The sequence below is a fragment of the Thermobia domestica genome, chromosome 16 (assembly GCF_964235325.1).
Source record: "Thermobia domestica chromosome 16, izTheDome1.hap1.1, whole genome shotgun sequence".
Lineage (NCBI taxonomy): Eukaryota > Metazoa > Arthropoda > Insecta > Zygentoma > Lepismatidae > Thermobia > Thermobia domestica.
This window is the reverse complement of record NC_137469.1, coordinates 162,353,619-162,371,080: the sequence shown is the minus strand read 5'-3', so window position 1 is coordinate 162,371,080 and position 17,462 is coordinate 162,353,619. Positions and strand designations below refer to the sequence as shown.

At 35.0% G+C, this 17,462-nt stretch overlaps 1 protein-coding gene across 5 annotated transcripts in view; it reads right to left on the bottom strand.

The window, feature by feature from the left end:
- Nucleotides 1-17,462, bottom strand: part of LOC145673498 (uncharacterized) — a 154,541-nt gene that overhangs the window by 37,658 nt on the left and 99,421 nt on the right. For 4 of the 5 annotated variants that reach the window (XM_081743268.1, XM_081743263.1, XM_081743266.1 and 1 more), the window contains 4 exons: nt 15,467-15,529; nt 11,061-11,258; nt 8,421-8,615; nt 1,273-1,360 (listed from right to left, as the gene is read on the bottom strand). In XM_081743268.1, the coding sequence (XP_081599394.1) occupies nt 1,273-1,360; nt 8,421-8,615; nt 11,061-11,258; nt 15,467-15,529 (544 nt within the window). The remainder of the gene's footprint in view (nt 1-1,272; nt 1,361-8,420; nt 8,616-11,060; nt 11,259-15,466; nt 15,530-17,462) is intronic. The other variant, XM_081743265.1, reaches the window with a different exon arrangement.

The following is a 17,462-nucleotide window of genomic DNA, read 5'->3' as shown; positions in this document are numbered from 1 at the left end:
CTTTTTTACTGTACTGCAAAACAGACGTTCAAAATCTTATCTCCCTTTAAAATCTTTCCCTCGTAACTTCGGAATGACTTGGTCATTATTAATGACTTGGTCATTATTATTATTATTATTATTATTATTTCCAATTAGACCAATTTAAAAAGTGAAAGCCAACTTCTAATAGTCTCCTAACAAATGAAATTTTATCACAGTAAGCAAAAGAAAGAAGCGGCTTGGAGTTTGAGGAAGTTTCCGAAATGTAAGTGAAAACCATATGTGGTAAATAACGCACATAACACATTAATTAGTTAGATTTAAAATTTCTATCCTAAACTTAAATACGGGAATGAATATATCCGACAAATCGTCTAATGTACCCATTTCTTACTTCAAAACTATCATTGTAAGTTCTTAATTTAGCTTTTCTATTAATTCACTGGGCTTGCAATTCTCCACTTTTTTCCAGTATCCTAACTAAACATATGCTATTCATGTTCCTGTTATCTCAATGTTGCCAAAACGAATGCCTTCTTAATTTAAAAGAAGTCTAACTTAATGAATATTCCCATACAATTTAGAACACACTGCAATTCCAAACTTATACAAGGTATTCCGAAACGTAGTCAGCATATTTTATACTAAAACTATGAAGTTTAAAGCAAAATATATTAATCTAAAATTAAACTTGTGTTTAAAACATTTTACAAGCATTTTTCAAATACATTAAATTTAAAAAAAAAAAAAAAAAGTTACAGTTGAAGAGGGGTATTAAACGTGAAATTTAATGAAGCACAGGACATTTTTCTAGTTTATACATCCTTAAAACAAAGGTGTTTTACACTACACATTTTGAGCAAGTTTTGTATCTTTACAATAAAACTATTTTTTAAAAATCTGTTTTGTAGAATAGAAGTATGAAGTAACAGAATAACTAATATTTAAGAGTTATTTATGCTATTGTTTTTTTGGAACTGATGTCACAGGTATGCAATTGAAGAAATGCATGTTCATGGTAAAAACTACAATATTCCATTACAATAAAAACAGAGTGCTTGCTGAACGAGACGAATGATGTCATGAAATTAAAGAAATACACACAATCTGACACAATGTTACAGCGAACACAGAATCAAGAACATCTGGAAAATCAAGAAATCTCCACACACGTTGTCAGTATTACGAGCATACATATACACACAAGTAATAATATAATAAAATGAAGTCCCTTCACAGTGAGTAGAACCCTTCAATATGTATTACAAAATACAAGGAATAATTACTTACCATTAGCGAACATATCGCCATTTCCGAATGGCTCACTCACAGCAGTATTAATTGGCCCATTCAAGCTACTGAAAGGATCCTTCGGCTCCTGAAAAAAACAGATACGTTTAGCTGTAGTAAGTTACCCTAGGTGACAATAAGCAAGATGTGTTTATAGAAAATCAATAATATATTATTCAACAGTGAAAATCGATGCCTCCCGAAATAAACTATATCACCTTTAGTGTAGATTTCCCAACGCAAGAGATCATAATGCTGCCAAAATTTTCCATAAACTCTATGACATCATGTTCTTACAGTAACGCGTGAAGAAAAACACAGCAATGATGTCTTTGAGTTCAGGAAAGAAAACAAAAATGTTCGCGATGAAAAGATAAGTACGCATTGTGTAGAAACAGCCAATATTGTTGAAGTGTAAATCACAACAACCGATATTTAACAATTAATACTTCTGCCATGGAATTCTAGGAATTTCATTGACACCTTATTCCAAACTGCAATTACAAATCAGGTAAAATCCAAAGGTGTAAAATTTTATACAAAGACTACATAAAACTCTTGTTTCACAGCATCAAAATATCTGGAAAGTAATAGAAGTGACACAATAACAGAAAAACGATGTGGCTATTTGAGTGTGTAACACTACCGTTACACTTCTTATTTCACATAACCAATAGCTTGTATACTAACCTTCCAAAATAAGAGACAGCATGACTTGTGTTAATATTTGTAATTTATCTGCGGTGAGTAAAAATATGTGCGTGCCTATTACCTCATGTAAGGAATTCTATGCACTTGTTGTTACACTACGTAACGTAAGTTTTGAATTTATACAAGACCAAAAAATCTGCTTCATTTACGAGTGTGTGAAATAACGTTGATATACTGGAGAACTAAAAGCCACAACGACTACACGTATTAACGTACTCTCAGTTATGCTCAATAACTGAGCAAAAGAAATAGTCAACTTTTTATTTTTATACGAATCCAGTGTATAAGAATAACATGAAATCTGTACACACAGCACATTTAAAGCAAAAACCATCTATCAAAACTATCGAAAGGTTAGTAAAAAGCCTTTAAAAAATGACTGCCAGTAGATGTTTCGTTAAATGAGATTCCAGGAATAAGTACTATATCTATAAACCTTCTATGCCACTGACAGTTTAAGTGGTAGAGAATCAATCAAACAAACAAATCGGCATGTGGATCGATCGGCGAGAGAAGAATATTCGTCACGGATGATAAGGATGATCCGTGAAGAGCAAACGTGGTGACCAAGATTACGCACACAATAATCATTCCCGAAAGTATGTTCATTGACGTGAGCATGCGTTCAACTACTATTCTGTTTAGTTTATCACCACAGCTTGTATCTATAACTAAACGAAAATGTTTTGGTTTACAGTTATTAAAGCTTTCTTTCCTATTGTTAGTTATGCATTTTAAAAAATCACCATTCAATCTTTATTATTATTATTATTATTATTATTATTATAGGTATTCTGATATTAATGGCATGTCATTTGCCGCATCTGAGAATCTTCAATGCTCCACGGTCTTTCCACTAACCTCTTTGTCTTCATGTACGATTTTTCGGTTTTGATATTGTCCATTAATTGTAGTCTCCTTCGGCCCCTCCCTCTCTTTCCTGCCACCGTACCTTCTAGCACATCCCTCATGATACAGTTCCGTCTTAGCCAATGTCCCAACCAGTTTTTCCTCTTCTTTATACCTAAAATTGTTTTTTTCTGCTCCACACCATTTCTAATACCCTCTCATTCGTTTTACGCTCGACCCAGTTAATTCTCTCAATTCTTCTTCACACCCACATTTCGAAAGCTTACAGTCGTTTTTCATCATTTTTGTGTAATGTCCATGTTTCTGACCCACACAGTACAATACTCCACATGAAGCATTTTATGAGTCTTTCTCTCAACGCTTTATTCAAAGTCCCACAAATTGGACTTTTCTTCCTCCTAAAGGGTTCTGTTACCATTCCTATCCTTGCTTTTATTTCACCTTCACACTTCGTATCGTCATTAATACTACCACCCTGGTATTGAAAACTAGTCACCTGTTCTTCTCTCCTACATTTGACATCGACCGCTTCGTTTCAATCACTATGGCCTTTGTCTTGCTAACATTTATTTTCATCCCATATTCTTCAAAGCCCTTCCTCAAGTTTCCTAACATCTTGTCGATTTTCTCTTCAAATTCTGCAACAAGCACCATATCATCTGCAAACCGTATACACTTAACCATTGTACCTCCTACTGAAATGCCGTCTTCATTTTGTACGCTCTTTTTTACTACCTCTTCTAGATACATATTAAATATCCTTGTCGAACTCCCCTTCCAATTGCACTCTCCTCATAATTTTCGCTCCTATTCTAACACTTACTTGTTAGTTCATATATAAGTTTCTTATGAGTTTTTAACTTCCCATTCCAACCCAACCTCCTTGAACTTCCAACAACAATTTCCGGTTCACGCAGTCAAAAGCCTTTTCTAGACCAATAAATACCACATACACCTCTTTTCCTTTTTCTATGAACCTTTCACCGATCACCTTTCATAATCCAATTACATATCTTGTGCCCTTACCCCTAAAGTTTAATTTTATTTAAAAACAAGATGCATACCCTACTTGGTTAGCAAAGAATAAAAATTCCTAGTTTATTATTTATTTATTTATTATGTCCAATATGCTAATTAGTCCAGCATTTAGCTTTAACCCCGATAAAAGTTTACATGCACATTTTGTTCAGCCTCGAGTGGGGCTAAGACACCTCTAATATCACTAAGTGCGGGGATGAGAAGGAGTTCTACATAAAAATAATCGAAAACGACCGATACGCGTATTAGTATCGAATTCACAGTTTTCGTGGTTGCGGAGATAAACACACCCCAAACACTCCAAATGCATTTTACGTCCAAGTTCATCCACTTCGGCACGAGAATGATAAGGGGTGTAAATAAAATAGCAAACTGACAAGTAGAATCCATAGTTTTCGGAGTCGGGAAATCTACTAATCTGTTTAGAATTACTTTTGAAACATCGTTCGGATTTTTATTATATAATATTACTTTGATTAAAGGATGTATTTTAGGGGGTAGGGTATTTCAAAATTATTGGCAAAAATAATCTCTCTTATGGACGTTTATCGTTACATTTTCATTAAAATTAAAATGAGTTGTAACACTCCTGCACGGGCCAGCATCAGTTATCTTATTTAAGAGGTGCAGACGCGCGTCAATCCATGTGGTGTTCCTTAAATCCAACTTGGCAAATCACTCACAATTTACACAACTTCAGCTGCCGCTGTTGCAGGTTTTGCGCAATAATGTCTGAATTGAAGATACCCTATAGTTCTTCGGATTCGATCTTCATTTACGGAGAATTGGGTATCTATGGCCCAGTGGATACGCCACCCCATTTTCTTAAAATGGGGAAAATTCTAGATTCGCAGTAATGATGGGAGTTGTTGTGTGTTAAAAAAAAAATCGATCACAACGCAAGGTGAGTATTCATTAAAACCTCACGTAACATAAATCAATTTGCATCAATAAATACTTGAAATAATCCTAAAACAAAATGGTTGTCAAGAAATATATTAAACTATTCTAATCCAGAACATTAATGGTTACAATCTTGTTTCCGAGAGATAATGAAAATATATAAAATACGGAAGGCAATAGCAAATACAGGTAATAAAACAGTTTTATCATGAAGTACAAATAAATCTTGTAATAACATTTTCTTAAATTACAAATAACTTGAGCATTTCTTTCATGTTGCTTAAATTTCTCCTTTTCAACTAAAACCAAGATTCTTGTTACCAGGTGAGTATAAAATTTGTTTCTATTATTTATAGTGCACTATCTTTAACTTTGGATTAGGTATTGAATTATGGTAACGTAGTTTAGTTTACGTAACGTGACGCATGTTTCATATATATGTGTGGCTTATAATTGTAATTAAGTTTAACTTATACTTTCTCTTTTCTTTTCCCAAGAAGTCTTTCGCAGTAGGTAAGGATGAAGATGATGTCCTACACACAGAGTAAGTACTACGTCTAACACTTTTTCTCCATAAATAAATTAATTATATTAATCATTATTCCTATCATTAATTCTTTTTTCTTATTTATTTTCATCTTCGTTTTCTATAATATTACTATTCATATTGTTGCTATCGACAGCGGAACGCTCGTAAAAGCAAGAAAATTAAAACGTTCATTTTATTAGTTTTCCTACCCAATTCTGGTGAAAAGGACAAGAGTTAGCAACAGTAAAAGCAGTCTTATCGTCATTTTCGACTCGGAGACGCCAAAGTTAACTTTGTCTTCGTATGTGTGTGTGTCGAAAAGTTACTGAGAGACTTTTTCTGCGTCGGTTCTCATGAGGGTAAAAAGTCACGAGTTACCCCCAGTTGCCCAAAAGACATCTAAACTAATTCCCAATTGGACAATTTTTGGTCATCAACCAATGGTGGACAATGAGTTTCATTAAGTGGGTAGCTGCTAGTCATGTGACCCACGGTGACCAAAAGAAGCGCAAATCAGTGGGAAGCGAATACCAAGACCTCCATCACGGAAAGGTCGTGTGGAGAGTAGCCCGACTAATGACTAGTGGACGATTGCTCCTGAAGTGATTCAGCCAAGTGGCAGGTTAAGACGAAGATTGTTTTCCAGTTTTGTTCACAAGGCATTTGTGATTGTGCTAATAGGAGAATACTCTTCTTTGGTCATTAAGCAGTTGTAAGAAGAAGACACATCAGTTATTTTAGTGTGCAGAGAATTTACAGGGAACATACTAAATCGTCGGAGGACCGTTTGATCGTCCATCTCAAAGGGATACGTTGCGCTATGGAATTTTGTCTGGATGAAGCTGTAAGTGTAAATTTTGTTTTAAGACAGCAGCAGAGATATTCAGTGAGTAATTTTTCGCGAGAGCTGCATTTCTTCGGTATTGTGTTAAAACCAGAATTGATCATACAGCCAGCACGCCGACTACGGATTTGTTAAAAAAAAAAAAAAAAAAAAAGTAAGATTCGTTATACATAGTGTACTTTCGTATAAGCCACTTTCATCGAAAGTTTAGGTTGCATACTTTGTTTGATCGATCTTTAAGTAAAGAAAGAAAAAGATTTAGTTAGTTAGGGCAATAAATTTCATTTAATACTTTCACGGCCGTATAAGTTCATATTGTAAAATAATGTCAATGTATTTCTTATTGTGCTCTCATGTGCATGCAGTATTATATGACTAAAGCGATTATAGAAATATGTAATATAGGTAATTTTGGAATTGAAAATATGATCTTTTAAACGCAAAATGTTATCAGCGTAATCATTTAATATTGAATTTGAAAATCTTTTATACCGCGAAGACGTAGGTTGTGGTATGGCAATTGGTAGAAGCAGTGAGCTATCCCTCGAGTCGAGTTTTAAAAAAAATGTAAAAGAAGAAAGCGTATAGTATTAATCCTTATATGTATATAGCTCAAACACGACCACATACGTTGCGTACCAATTCTCGCTTAAATACTTCCAAGTTTAAGTGACAGTTGGCAAAGCATTATATTTATTTTGGTGGGGGAGATGATTGGGAGATTCACATGCGCGCCTTGACTTTAAGTGCAAGGATAAATAGACGCGGCCTTCCACCCCAGTGATAACATTGTATTATCGAAGTAATAATTTATTGCTCTTTCCTTATTTTTTTTCAATAATCATATACTAATAAATTATTTTCTTTTATTTTTTAAGGACCGATCGTAGCAGCAATACCAGCAGCAGAGAATTAACTCATTCAAAATAAACCAAATCCATCCTAACAAACTGACACACGGCATTTCAGACTACTATTGACAGATAAGAAACCTAAACCACATATACATACATACGTTGCTTCCAAATGCTTTTCCTGATCATTTTGGCTTATCTTTTGTTGACCTTGCACATGTAAATTTTAAACTTGGAAAATAACCTGTAACCTAGATCCATTTATCGGATAATAAAACTTGTAATTTAGAAGAAATATTTTTTATTAGCTAATGTAATTTTTGTTACTTCATAATTTATAATGTTGGTGGCAGAAAAAACATGGGAGAGAGAGGCAGATCTCTCCCAACCTAAAACTTTTACAGATGCATCGTTTTCATCTTACGCTCCTGGTTTCGAAAATATTCTATATAGTGACCATGGTTATCTTGGTAATAAGTTTCTTCTTATTCTGCAAACGCAGGAATATATTTATCCACTTTCACTTCAAACAACAGATATTACTTAATTAAATCTTTTAAATGGTATTTAATCGATTTGTGACCTTACTGCTTATATTCGCAAATATTTAAAATTCACAAACTTGCTTGTTAAATCATAAATAGAACATCATGGAAGTATATATCGCTTTTTGCTTCTTCCTTTTTCTGCTGAAAATATCTTGAGATATAGATTAAATTACATATCACCTAAATTATTTAACTTTAAATATAACTCCAAACGAAAATTTTAAAATCAATTGATAACACTAAATAAATAAGTAGAAATATTTAATATGTAATACGCTTCGAACAGATGCAGAATAGCGGCGCATTGCAGAGTATTCTACAGAGAAAGGGGTTTAAAATTTTCTATAAACCTATTCGCCGTGCGAAGAACGCAAATCAGATTGACATCATAATCATCATCCAGTGGTGGACATCTGACTTGTTTAATACGGCGAAAGTGTTTTGAAAAGTTTACGTGCTGCAGCTGACATGAGTTTTAAGATTACTAAACTTGGTGTCCTATATCCAACAAAATAAAGCGCTGAGTGTCACAAGGGTTTACGCATGTGAATGTGCCACTAACTGCCAAGTACTCTATGGTGACAACTTTTGTTTTATTATTATTATTATTATTATTATTATTATTATTATTATTATTATTATATACTTTCTCCTTGTTTTAAATACTTTGTGAGAAATCACTAACACTGGCATGATAAAGTTGAGGCAAAATAATTTAATCATGTTGGATATGGAGTTCTAACCAATATCAGTTGCCCGGCAATTTACATTCGTTCCAGGACCCGCAAACAAAGACGGTACGGTACTGTGTATGCGTACATATAGTAGAATATAAGTTAAAAATTACTCACCTCTATGGCTGCTGTTTCTCCATTGATAACGCCAACCATAGCAAATTCTGGGTCCCTAAAATCTGGTTTGATAGGCGCAAGTGATGATTCAGTAACACTTGCAACATTACCAATAGAAATTGCAGAATCATAAAGCGATATTGCATCATTCATCTGCCGCTGTTGTTCTTGCAGCTGGGTTATTTTTGCTTTTGCCTGAAATAATTACATTCAAAGTAAGAAAATGTTTAGGACAACTATTTCAGTAATAGTCTATAGGATAATGCAAATCGCACTCAATATAAATAGTGTAGAACTCTGTGTTAAACTGCCCGAGTACCCAGATCATCATTTAACAGTTGGATCTTGTAAAATTTGAAGCCCATGCACCGCATAGCTAAAACAATATTGATCACAACCACCAAGGTATTTATAAATCTGACTCCCAGAATAAAAACTGTTAAAATTTCAGTATTGAAAATTTTGGATATATTTCTTTTAATTGCAGTAATTAAACACTTAGAATATATATATAATTAATATACTGCGTTCTCTGCATATATTGAGTATTTTTAGAAACTAACATTATGAACACAAACATATGCAACATTTGGTTGATGACCTGCCTTCTTTCGGCAACATCATAATCTCATAGCTATAGAAACTTCTGCAAGTTATATCTATCTATCTATCTATCTATCTATATATATATATATATATATATATATATATATATAGTGACACGTGGTTTTCACAGGTCCCTTTTGAAACTAACTTAACACCATTCAAGGAATTCTGCAAAGAAGAACTGAAACAGACGATAGTCTCGCGGTGACAGGTACGAGCTATACGGTGGACGCTTTAAAACCTCCCACCCAAGTTCGCTCAACTTCTGACGGTCGTTATGCAGTCTGGTGTCAGCGTGGTTCCGACCGTCTCCTGTCAATTGGTGAATGCACTCGCGCTAACTGTCGACAATACAGGTTAGAGTCTATCATTCTACCCGGCGGCAGTAGCTCGTCATGCACGATGTCCTCTTAATATCACCAAACGCACAGCATAAAGCCCTTAGTGACGTCCAGGAAGATTATCACACAAACTGTGGGGCTTTTCTTCGCTTGGACCACGATCTTTCTCACAACTGTTGTCATAGGTTATCCACTTTTCATCATTAATAGCTTTAGAAATGGCATGAGTTCTTTACGTTCCACTAGAGATTCGCAGAAAGAAATTAGATCGAGTAAATGTTTTTGAGTTCGTGCTTCTGTTTGTAGCTGGCTTTGTCCAAATGGTTTAACACTGTTTGGTGATGGATGTTTAGGTTCTCGGTACTGTTTATGACTGCTTATGCTGGTCATCTCGACTTTTGCCAGGATATCAATCGTTTTTGATGATTGATCGCACACAGCGAAGGACATCTTAAACATCGAAATATCCAGAACGAAGTTTGTGCCTTTATCGAAATAAAATTGTAAAATATAGTGCAGTATTGTGGAAAGTTCACTTATCACGGCAAAATATCTTACGTCTGATTATAAGAGTTCCAACACATTTTGCACATCTATTATCTTAAGCTGTCAGCTGTTAAATGACGTTACGCCTGGCTCGCTGCGACTCATACCCTGATATTAACATCTTCGCTATTACGTGCATAAAAGTCGTCAATATTTTTAGACAACTTGCTATACAGTATATGTATATCGCATGCAAGAACTGAACACACTGCACCCATTATTAAGTTTGAGAAGCAAGTTGCAACAACTTCGTCATATAGAACACAGGTATTCAAAAATGTTTACCCAAATAGTGTATACGGACTTTTCCTTTGTTGAGAAGCTCTCTCCAACGCACTCCGGTGTAATAATAGTACCATTTTCTGTACAAAGTATATTAAACATTTCGCTACAATGTGTTAAGAATGTCATGAACTAAAAACGATCGAAAGAAGAAATATCTCTTTTCCGTACATATGATACTGACAGTCTTATTTCGCTCCGTAGTTTGGACATTTGTTCTGTCTCATCAAGAACTTCTAATGCAGTTATTACTTTAAGATGACTGATGAGTGAGTTAGGAGGCACATCTGAAGGGCTAAAACAGATAACGTTCTCAAAAAAGTTGTACTTATACGAGACACATGTAAAAAAGCGGGGTTACCAACATTGATAAAGTTGACCATGAGCAAAAGCATGCCTTAATATTCTATGTTGCAACAGATAGAATCGTCCGAGTGGATTGCGATTCTATCAGTATCGCACGAGTAGTAGTGAGGTGAAATGGCTACCGTATTACAAAATCCCGCCACGTGTGACATGGAATTTGTCATGATTTCTAAATGCCAGAGGATAGAGTGCAGCTGACATCCATCGGGGATTGTGTGCCATTTATAGACTGACAGTAATGAGTGAAGGGAAAGTCAGCCCATTGAATTTCTTGAACTCGCAACACGCCTTGAGATACGAAAATACCGTGATAATACTATCTATATAGTTCGATGTGATAGACGAGAGCGTTAGCGACTATGTTACGAGGGGCCACGTAACTTTCGTTGCCGCCGGAAGTAACGAATTTAGCTACTCATCCATATAACTAATATTGTCAGGGGCAAAGATGTGGGTAAAACTTTATAAATTAAAAATTCGCTCTTAATCTTTCACTTACCTGACTAATTTGTAACTGGGTGTCCTGAAGATTTTTCGTAAGGCTATCTAATTGTTGTCTCGACGACTGCAACTGCTGCTCTAACCGAGTTTCTTCTTGTTTTAGGCCATCTAATTCTTGTTTCTTAGAGTTGAGTTCTTCCTCTTGTGTTTTCAGGTTGCTTTCCTGCTCTTCCGCTTGCCTTCTTAAATTATTTACCTAATACAATAGAGAAAATTGAAAATATACCCATTACCTGTAACAAACGGTCATTCATCGCATACGTAAGACATAATTCATTAAAAGAACGAGTTTCATCCGTTCTCATAATCTGCATTATATTATACTTCGTTAAACTATAATTTCAGAAACTACCAGTCAATTAAATTAATTAACGCAAATCATAGTTTCTATTTAGAGGAAAATATACACACACACACATTGAAATCAATTCATTCATTCGGAATTATTATTTTATCTTCTCATGTGATTCGAAATATATTTGATCGTCTTCACTTACTTTGGATTTGCAATAATACAAAGTACAGAGGAATCACATTGTGTGTTAGCATTAATAACTACAATATAATTAAAATATTATAAGGAAAAGATGCAATGCTCTTCTCAGCAGTAATCTATTCAAATACTCAACTACAATAACAAAAAGGAAAACATCATCATTGTGTTTTGTTGCCTTAAACCAGAAGATCCTTCTTCGCTATTATTATTATTATACTTAAATAAAAAATGATTGCTACTTCTGGTGTGGAAAGCCAACATTACCAGCGAAGGCAGCCAATATGCTGCTCCAGGCCGGTAGGTAGACCCTGGCCCCCAAAGTACAGCTACGACAGGAGATAAGTTGTTACTAATCCCTGTGTTCAAAAACTATGTCATTGTTCTACATTGTGTCCAATACTTGAACTAATGGTCTCCAAATTAGCTATCATATTACAACAGTTTTATACTGATACATTTTCACATGTTTGCTGAAGTTTATCAATCTTAATGGATTTCATCGTTCAAAAAGAAAAACTCACTTTTACTACTTAAATATGGAATCTACTTCATACTCTAATGTTGTTAATTAAAATTTTACAAATTATCGTCTACCAGTCACCACACCTGGAAAGAATATATCTGATCACTCTCATATTTAGATGTAGACTCAGTGGTACAAAACAATGATGAGGATGTATCAACACGACTGTTTCCGTTCCCAAAGCAAAGTTATAACATTCATTTCGTGTACGTTTTACAATTGAAATTATTTTACGATATGTCATGGTGAAAACATACTTCTTCTAGCACTGATGTTTAAGTTTGCAGAAAGATCATAAGAGAGTCGATTTTCAGATATAGATCTGTTAACTCAAATTCTGAAGATATATTTAAAATCAGGAAAGTGGTTAAAATCTAAATTTAACAAGCGTTGAATGATGCCAAGTAAAGTACAGCATCCACTTAACCATGCAATTCTAAGTAAAAGCATGCAACGTTAAGACATATCACTGCAAATATCAACAAGAACATTCATAATGCGGGGGTGTTGTGAAAAATATTATGGTAGCCTGGACCTGCTATTAAAATCAATAACAAACAAACAAGCTATTCAAAACGATTCCGTTACACTTCGAAACGCAGCTTTGCTTCATAATTTAACATGATGTTTCTCCAAAGATAACTCTCATACTTCTTATTAGTTCCCAATATGATCATAAATCACAACCCAGCACCTTTAACGGAAAAATTACGATAAATTCGTCTTTCCTACTCACAGATTCTTACGTAATTAGTTTTACATGACCTATATCTATGTTGTTTTTCCAGTATTTCGGTATTGATACCAATACAACTTATTACTTCGCTTTTTAGAATACTTGTGTTTACAATTATACAACCATGCATGGTGGAAGAAAAAAAAAAAGATGGAACGGGCAAGTAATAAAATATTAATGAAAACAACGGGAAAAACACTAGGAGTATTGAATACCAGGGGGAAGAAAGAAGAGAATATTAAGAGAACTCTTTTTTTCTTTTTGAGAATTATGACAAACTGGTGAAGAAAAATGCAAAGATGATTGCTATTATTGGGCAATATACTAGAGGTATTTTTTTATTTTCTTTAAAAATGTATAATTTATTATTTTGGACAAAAAATTTGTGAGAGATAAGCATGTGTGAGTACAAGTCTAATTTACTTTTCATGTAGATCTAATATCTTATTAGGCAAATACAAAATCAAATATCCATGCTTCGCTCTTTTTCAAAGGTATTTTCCACATTCTGTTTAAAAGAAAATTACGAAGAATAAACTTGCTTAAATGATAACGTAACTTACATAACATAACGTAACATACCTATTATTGATAACGTAACATACATACATACATACCACACATACAGAACTTATCGAAACAATGGAAATATCTGTAGTTTGCAAAACAAGATGTAAGGCAGTCTAAAGGTTGTCCCATGCTGTATTAAGCAGGTAACTTGCATTTCATTGAGGTGTTCACATTATTTTGATTTGCACATGATGATTTATATATATGTTCACAGGGTTCTATCCATAAGTGTTCAAAGACCAAATCAGTACGTTATGTATTCTTCTCCAGCTACAATGCAGCCTTGCACTCTTCTACGGAGAAGGTCGTAAACAAAGGAATAGGGTATCATCCTAGGAAATGCCTTTTCTCGCTTCTTTCACTTAAGTTAGTACATTTTTGTCTCTGAGGTTGCAGACTGGACCTGACGTCATCCAATCGAGTCTATATATGCTCAATGGAAGACAAATTTGCTGGCCGTGCATGCCATGGAAGGTGACGCATGCCTTGGAAAGCGTGTTGTGTAACAGAGGTAGTGCGTGGGAGCACAGTTCTCTAATAGTGCACGAACGTAAAAGAATACGTGGTTGGATGGTGTATACTACAGTGGTGTTTTATGTATTACCTAAAAGCAAAGATCATTGTAGGCAATGGATCCCCACCATAACGCCTGGTCGAGGTTCTGCGTGTATACCATACACAATATTGGAAGTGATGCTTACCTAGTCGCTATTAGACTCATAAAATTACTATCACTAGTTCCTCATTGTGTTTTATGAGAAGGGACCATTGAAGCTATTCACCCTTCTTGACTGCTTCTAGTCACCACTGGAGGCGGATTACACCATGCCGTGGCGAGAAAAAAGTCTGACGACCATTTGTGATTGGAGTATTACATCCAACAAAAGGTTGCACATGTCCTAGCTAACATCCCAAATGCGCCACTGATCCTGTGATGACTGCCCGACGATCCGCAATGGCAGCTCGTCTCATGAGGATATCTCGGCGTGCATCCGTATGCCATGGCAGTCTTCAACAGAGCTGACTTGCAGCTTCCTCGGACCAGTGACGCTACTATTGATGCATAGAGAATAATCTGTATAAGAAGAATGACTTCCCCAGGCTGACGATATACCTTCGCTCAAACTCCTATTAACTGAAAGAACGAGCTCGCCTGGGCATTACTGACACCTACAGCTCTAAGCCCGTCACATATGAGGGATGATGTCCCTCAGCAAGCACAATATCTGGGAGAAAGGCAGGGGAAAAATGGCCTGGAATCTGTATGTTAGATACAATCCCTGCATTTGCCTGGTCTGAATGAGGAAAACCGAATTCAGGCTGGCTGGCCCGAAAAAGTTTTTTTTACACATTTTTGACCGACTATTCTCAAGTAGTCTTTGTTGTGGACAAATAATGTGAGCGAGGGGTTTTCGGAGTTCTTCCGTTTCCTCCCATTTTCTTCATTCCACCATTTCATTCATTATCATCATTGGCGACCCCTTAGCCTCGGTGCATAATCGTGGGGACGTTAAACTAAACTAAAAAAAAGTTCGAACGGTTTGGTGACTTGTTTTGAAGCACAAAGGCTGTGACACACTCATCACTGATGCCTTTACATTGTGTATAAAAGGTAGTTAAATACCAATAGCATTTTCACTGAAAATGGGTTTCAGTTGATCACTTTATATCATTTCCAATGGAGAAAGAACTATCCGGATAATTCAAGTAGTTTCGGACATTACCTTGAACACACAAGTTCTTTCTCTTTATAGAGTAGTATGATATTATCTCAAAACTATTATTTCATGGAAAGAAATAAATCCATGATGGCTAGATGTTACAATGAAATATCAGATCTGCTGCTAGTATACATTTCAGTTCTATTCATCATCGAACCAACTGGTAAAAATAAGAAACAGAGCAACTGTAAAACATGTTTAATATTGAGGAAAAATAAAGATACGCGCAAGTACTTACGAACATGGTTTCGAACCGCGTATCTCATAATTCATATCGTAAATGCACTAAAAGTTTAAAATACTAAAACTAGATGAAGAAATATAATTTGAAGTCAAACAGTTTTCTACCATGGTTTACCTGTGTTTGTTCTTCCTCCAACTGCTCTTTCATGTCATTAAGCTCTTTTTCTAGGACGGACTTCTACACAAATCAAAAAAAGCAAACCAGCAATCAATATATAAAAGGCTAGCTTAAAACAAAAATAAATGCAAATTAAAAAAAGAAAAAGTTTGCAACAGCTACGTTCATACAATTAAACGGAATTACGGTAAACAAAAGAAAACTATAAACTACGATGTATATAATTTATCTATACAAAGAAAGCTACCAATAATAAAGCAACATTATCCCATAATTATCCATCACAATTTAATTAAATTAATATTTTACCTGGCCTTCAAGTATCAATATAATATCTTTAAAGTAAACGAGTAGTACAACCTACTACACAAGATGAACTCTGTCGCGATCCACAACATGTAACATGAAAGCTGGAAATATCTGGTAGAACTGATCTCAAATACTCGCTCGAGTTTCTGCACTTAGTGCACTTAAGCAGATTTCAAAACCACGCAAAACAAATTTTAATGTTCAGGCTTCATACTGATTATATATATATATAGGGTGTTCGTTTATTATGTAGCCAAAATCCACTGGTGAAAACCTCTCACCTAAACAAATAAAAAAGCCCATATGGACAGAGGGTAAAAACCGCGTTGTTTCAAAGTACGATGCCGAAAACGACGAAAATGTAACTTTGAGGCTGCCTAGCTCGAAAACTATAAGATATGTTAAAGGCGGTTAAAGAAAGATCAGAGGAACTAGTACTCTCTCTATCTAAATATCCATGCTTCACAGTTAGGTCGTACTGGCGCAACGAATTTAATAGTGGGAGCTGGGGTATCGGAACCCTGATTTAAGCACGGATAGGGAAAAACAATGTATGTTTTGATAGAAAATGTTTAATTATCGGTTTATTAAGCTGTTAAGTCGTGTACATAAGTATTATCATTCGTAAATTTCACATTATCACTAATTTTAATATCTGCAATTATGAAACCACATACACAGCACACTTTAACATCAAAGAAAAGTGGTTGATAACACTTGCAAACCAAGTTCTAACACTTAATATCATTGATAACGGTGATCTAAGTAAGATATATATCCTACAAACAAAAATGATAAACAAATAATTGCAGATATAGAAATCCGAAATGTTGTGAAAACGAACATCAGGGCAAAAAACTACCGACGAGCAGGTGTCGCATGGTACGTTCACTGACATCTCACTTTTTCTATCCAATAGTGGATACGGCAGATATTGCGAGTGATAGAACGAAAAGTTGGAGGAAACGCGAGATCTCGAGTAAACCAATTAACACGATGTCGCCTACCATGAATTTACATACTAAATGCCTCTATCATACTAAATGCCTAGATATTTCTTTAATGATAGAGGGTGTACCATTTCCTCTGATCTTTCTTTAAGCGCATTTAGTATGTCTTATAGTTTTCGAGCTAGGCAGCCTCAAAGTTACACTTTCCTCGCTTTCAGCATCGTATAACTTTGAAACAACGCGGTTTTCGCCCTACGTCCATATGGACTTTTCTATTTGTTTAAGTGATTTGTTTAGGATTTCACCAGTGGTTTTTGGCTACATAATAAATGAACACCTTGTATTTATATATCACGATATATATAAGGAAATCATTGTGAGGCTTCATACTGACAAAATTCATATTGAGATCATTGTGATACAAAATAGCGTCTCTGAGTGATTGTTCCTATCACTGCATAATCTAACTGCTAGTTATTATTACGCCATCTACCGGGTGGTTAAAATACGAGCATATAATTTATTAATTAGGGTAAACGAATAAAATCAATTATCAATCGTTTTCAATGGGTTCTATCACATGCAGGAGAAAGAAGAGGACCACGCATTTTAAGCTGGGTTGTTTAGTACTTTGGTAACGCAACTAAATCTTGTTACTAACGAGTTGTATAAGGGCAATGACACACAAGAAAGCACTCCGAGGAAAATCCATCTCTTTTAATGGTGCATTAATA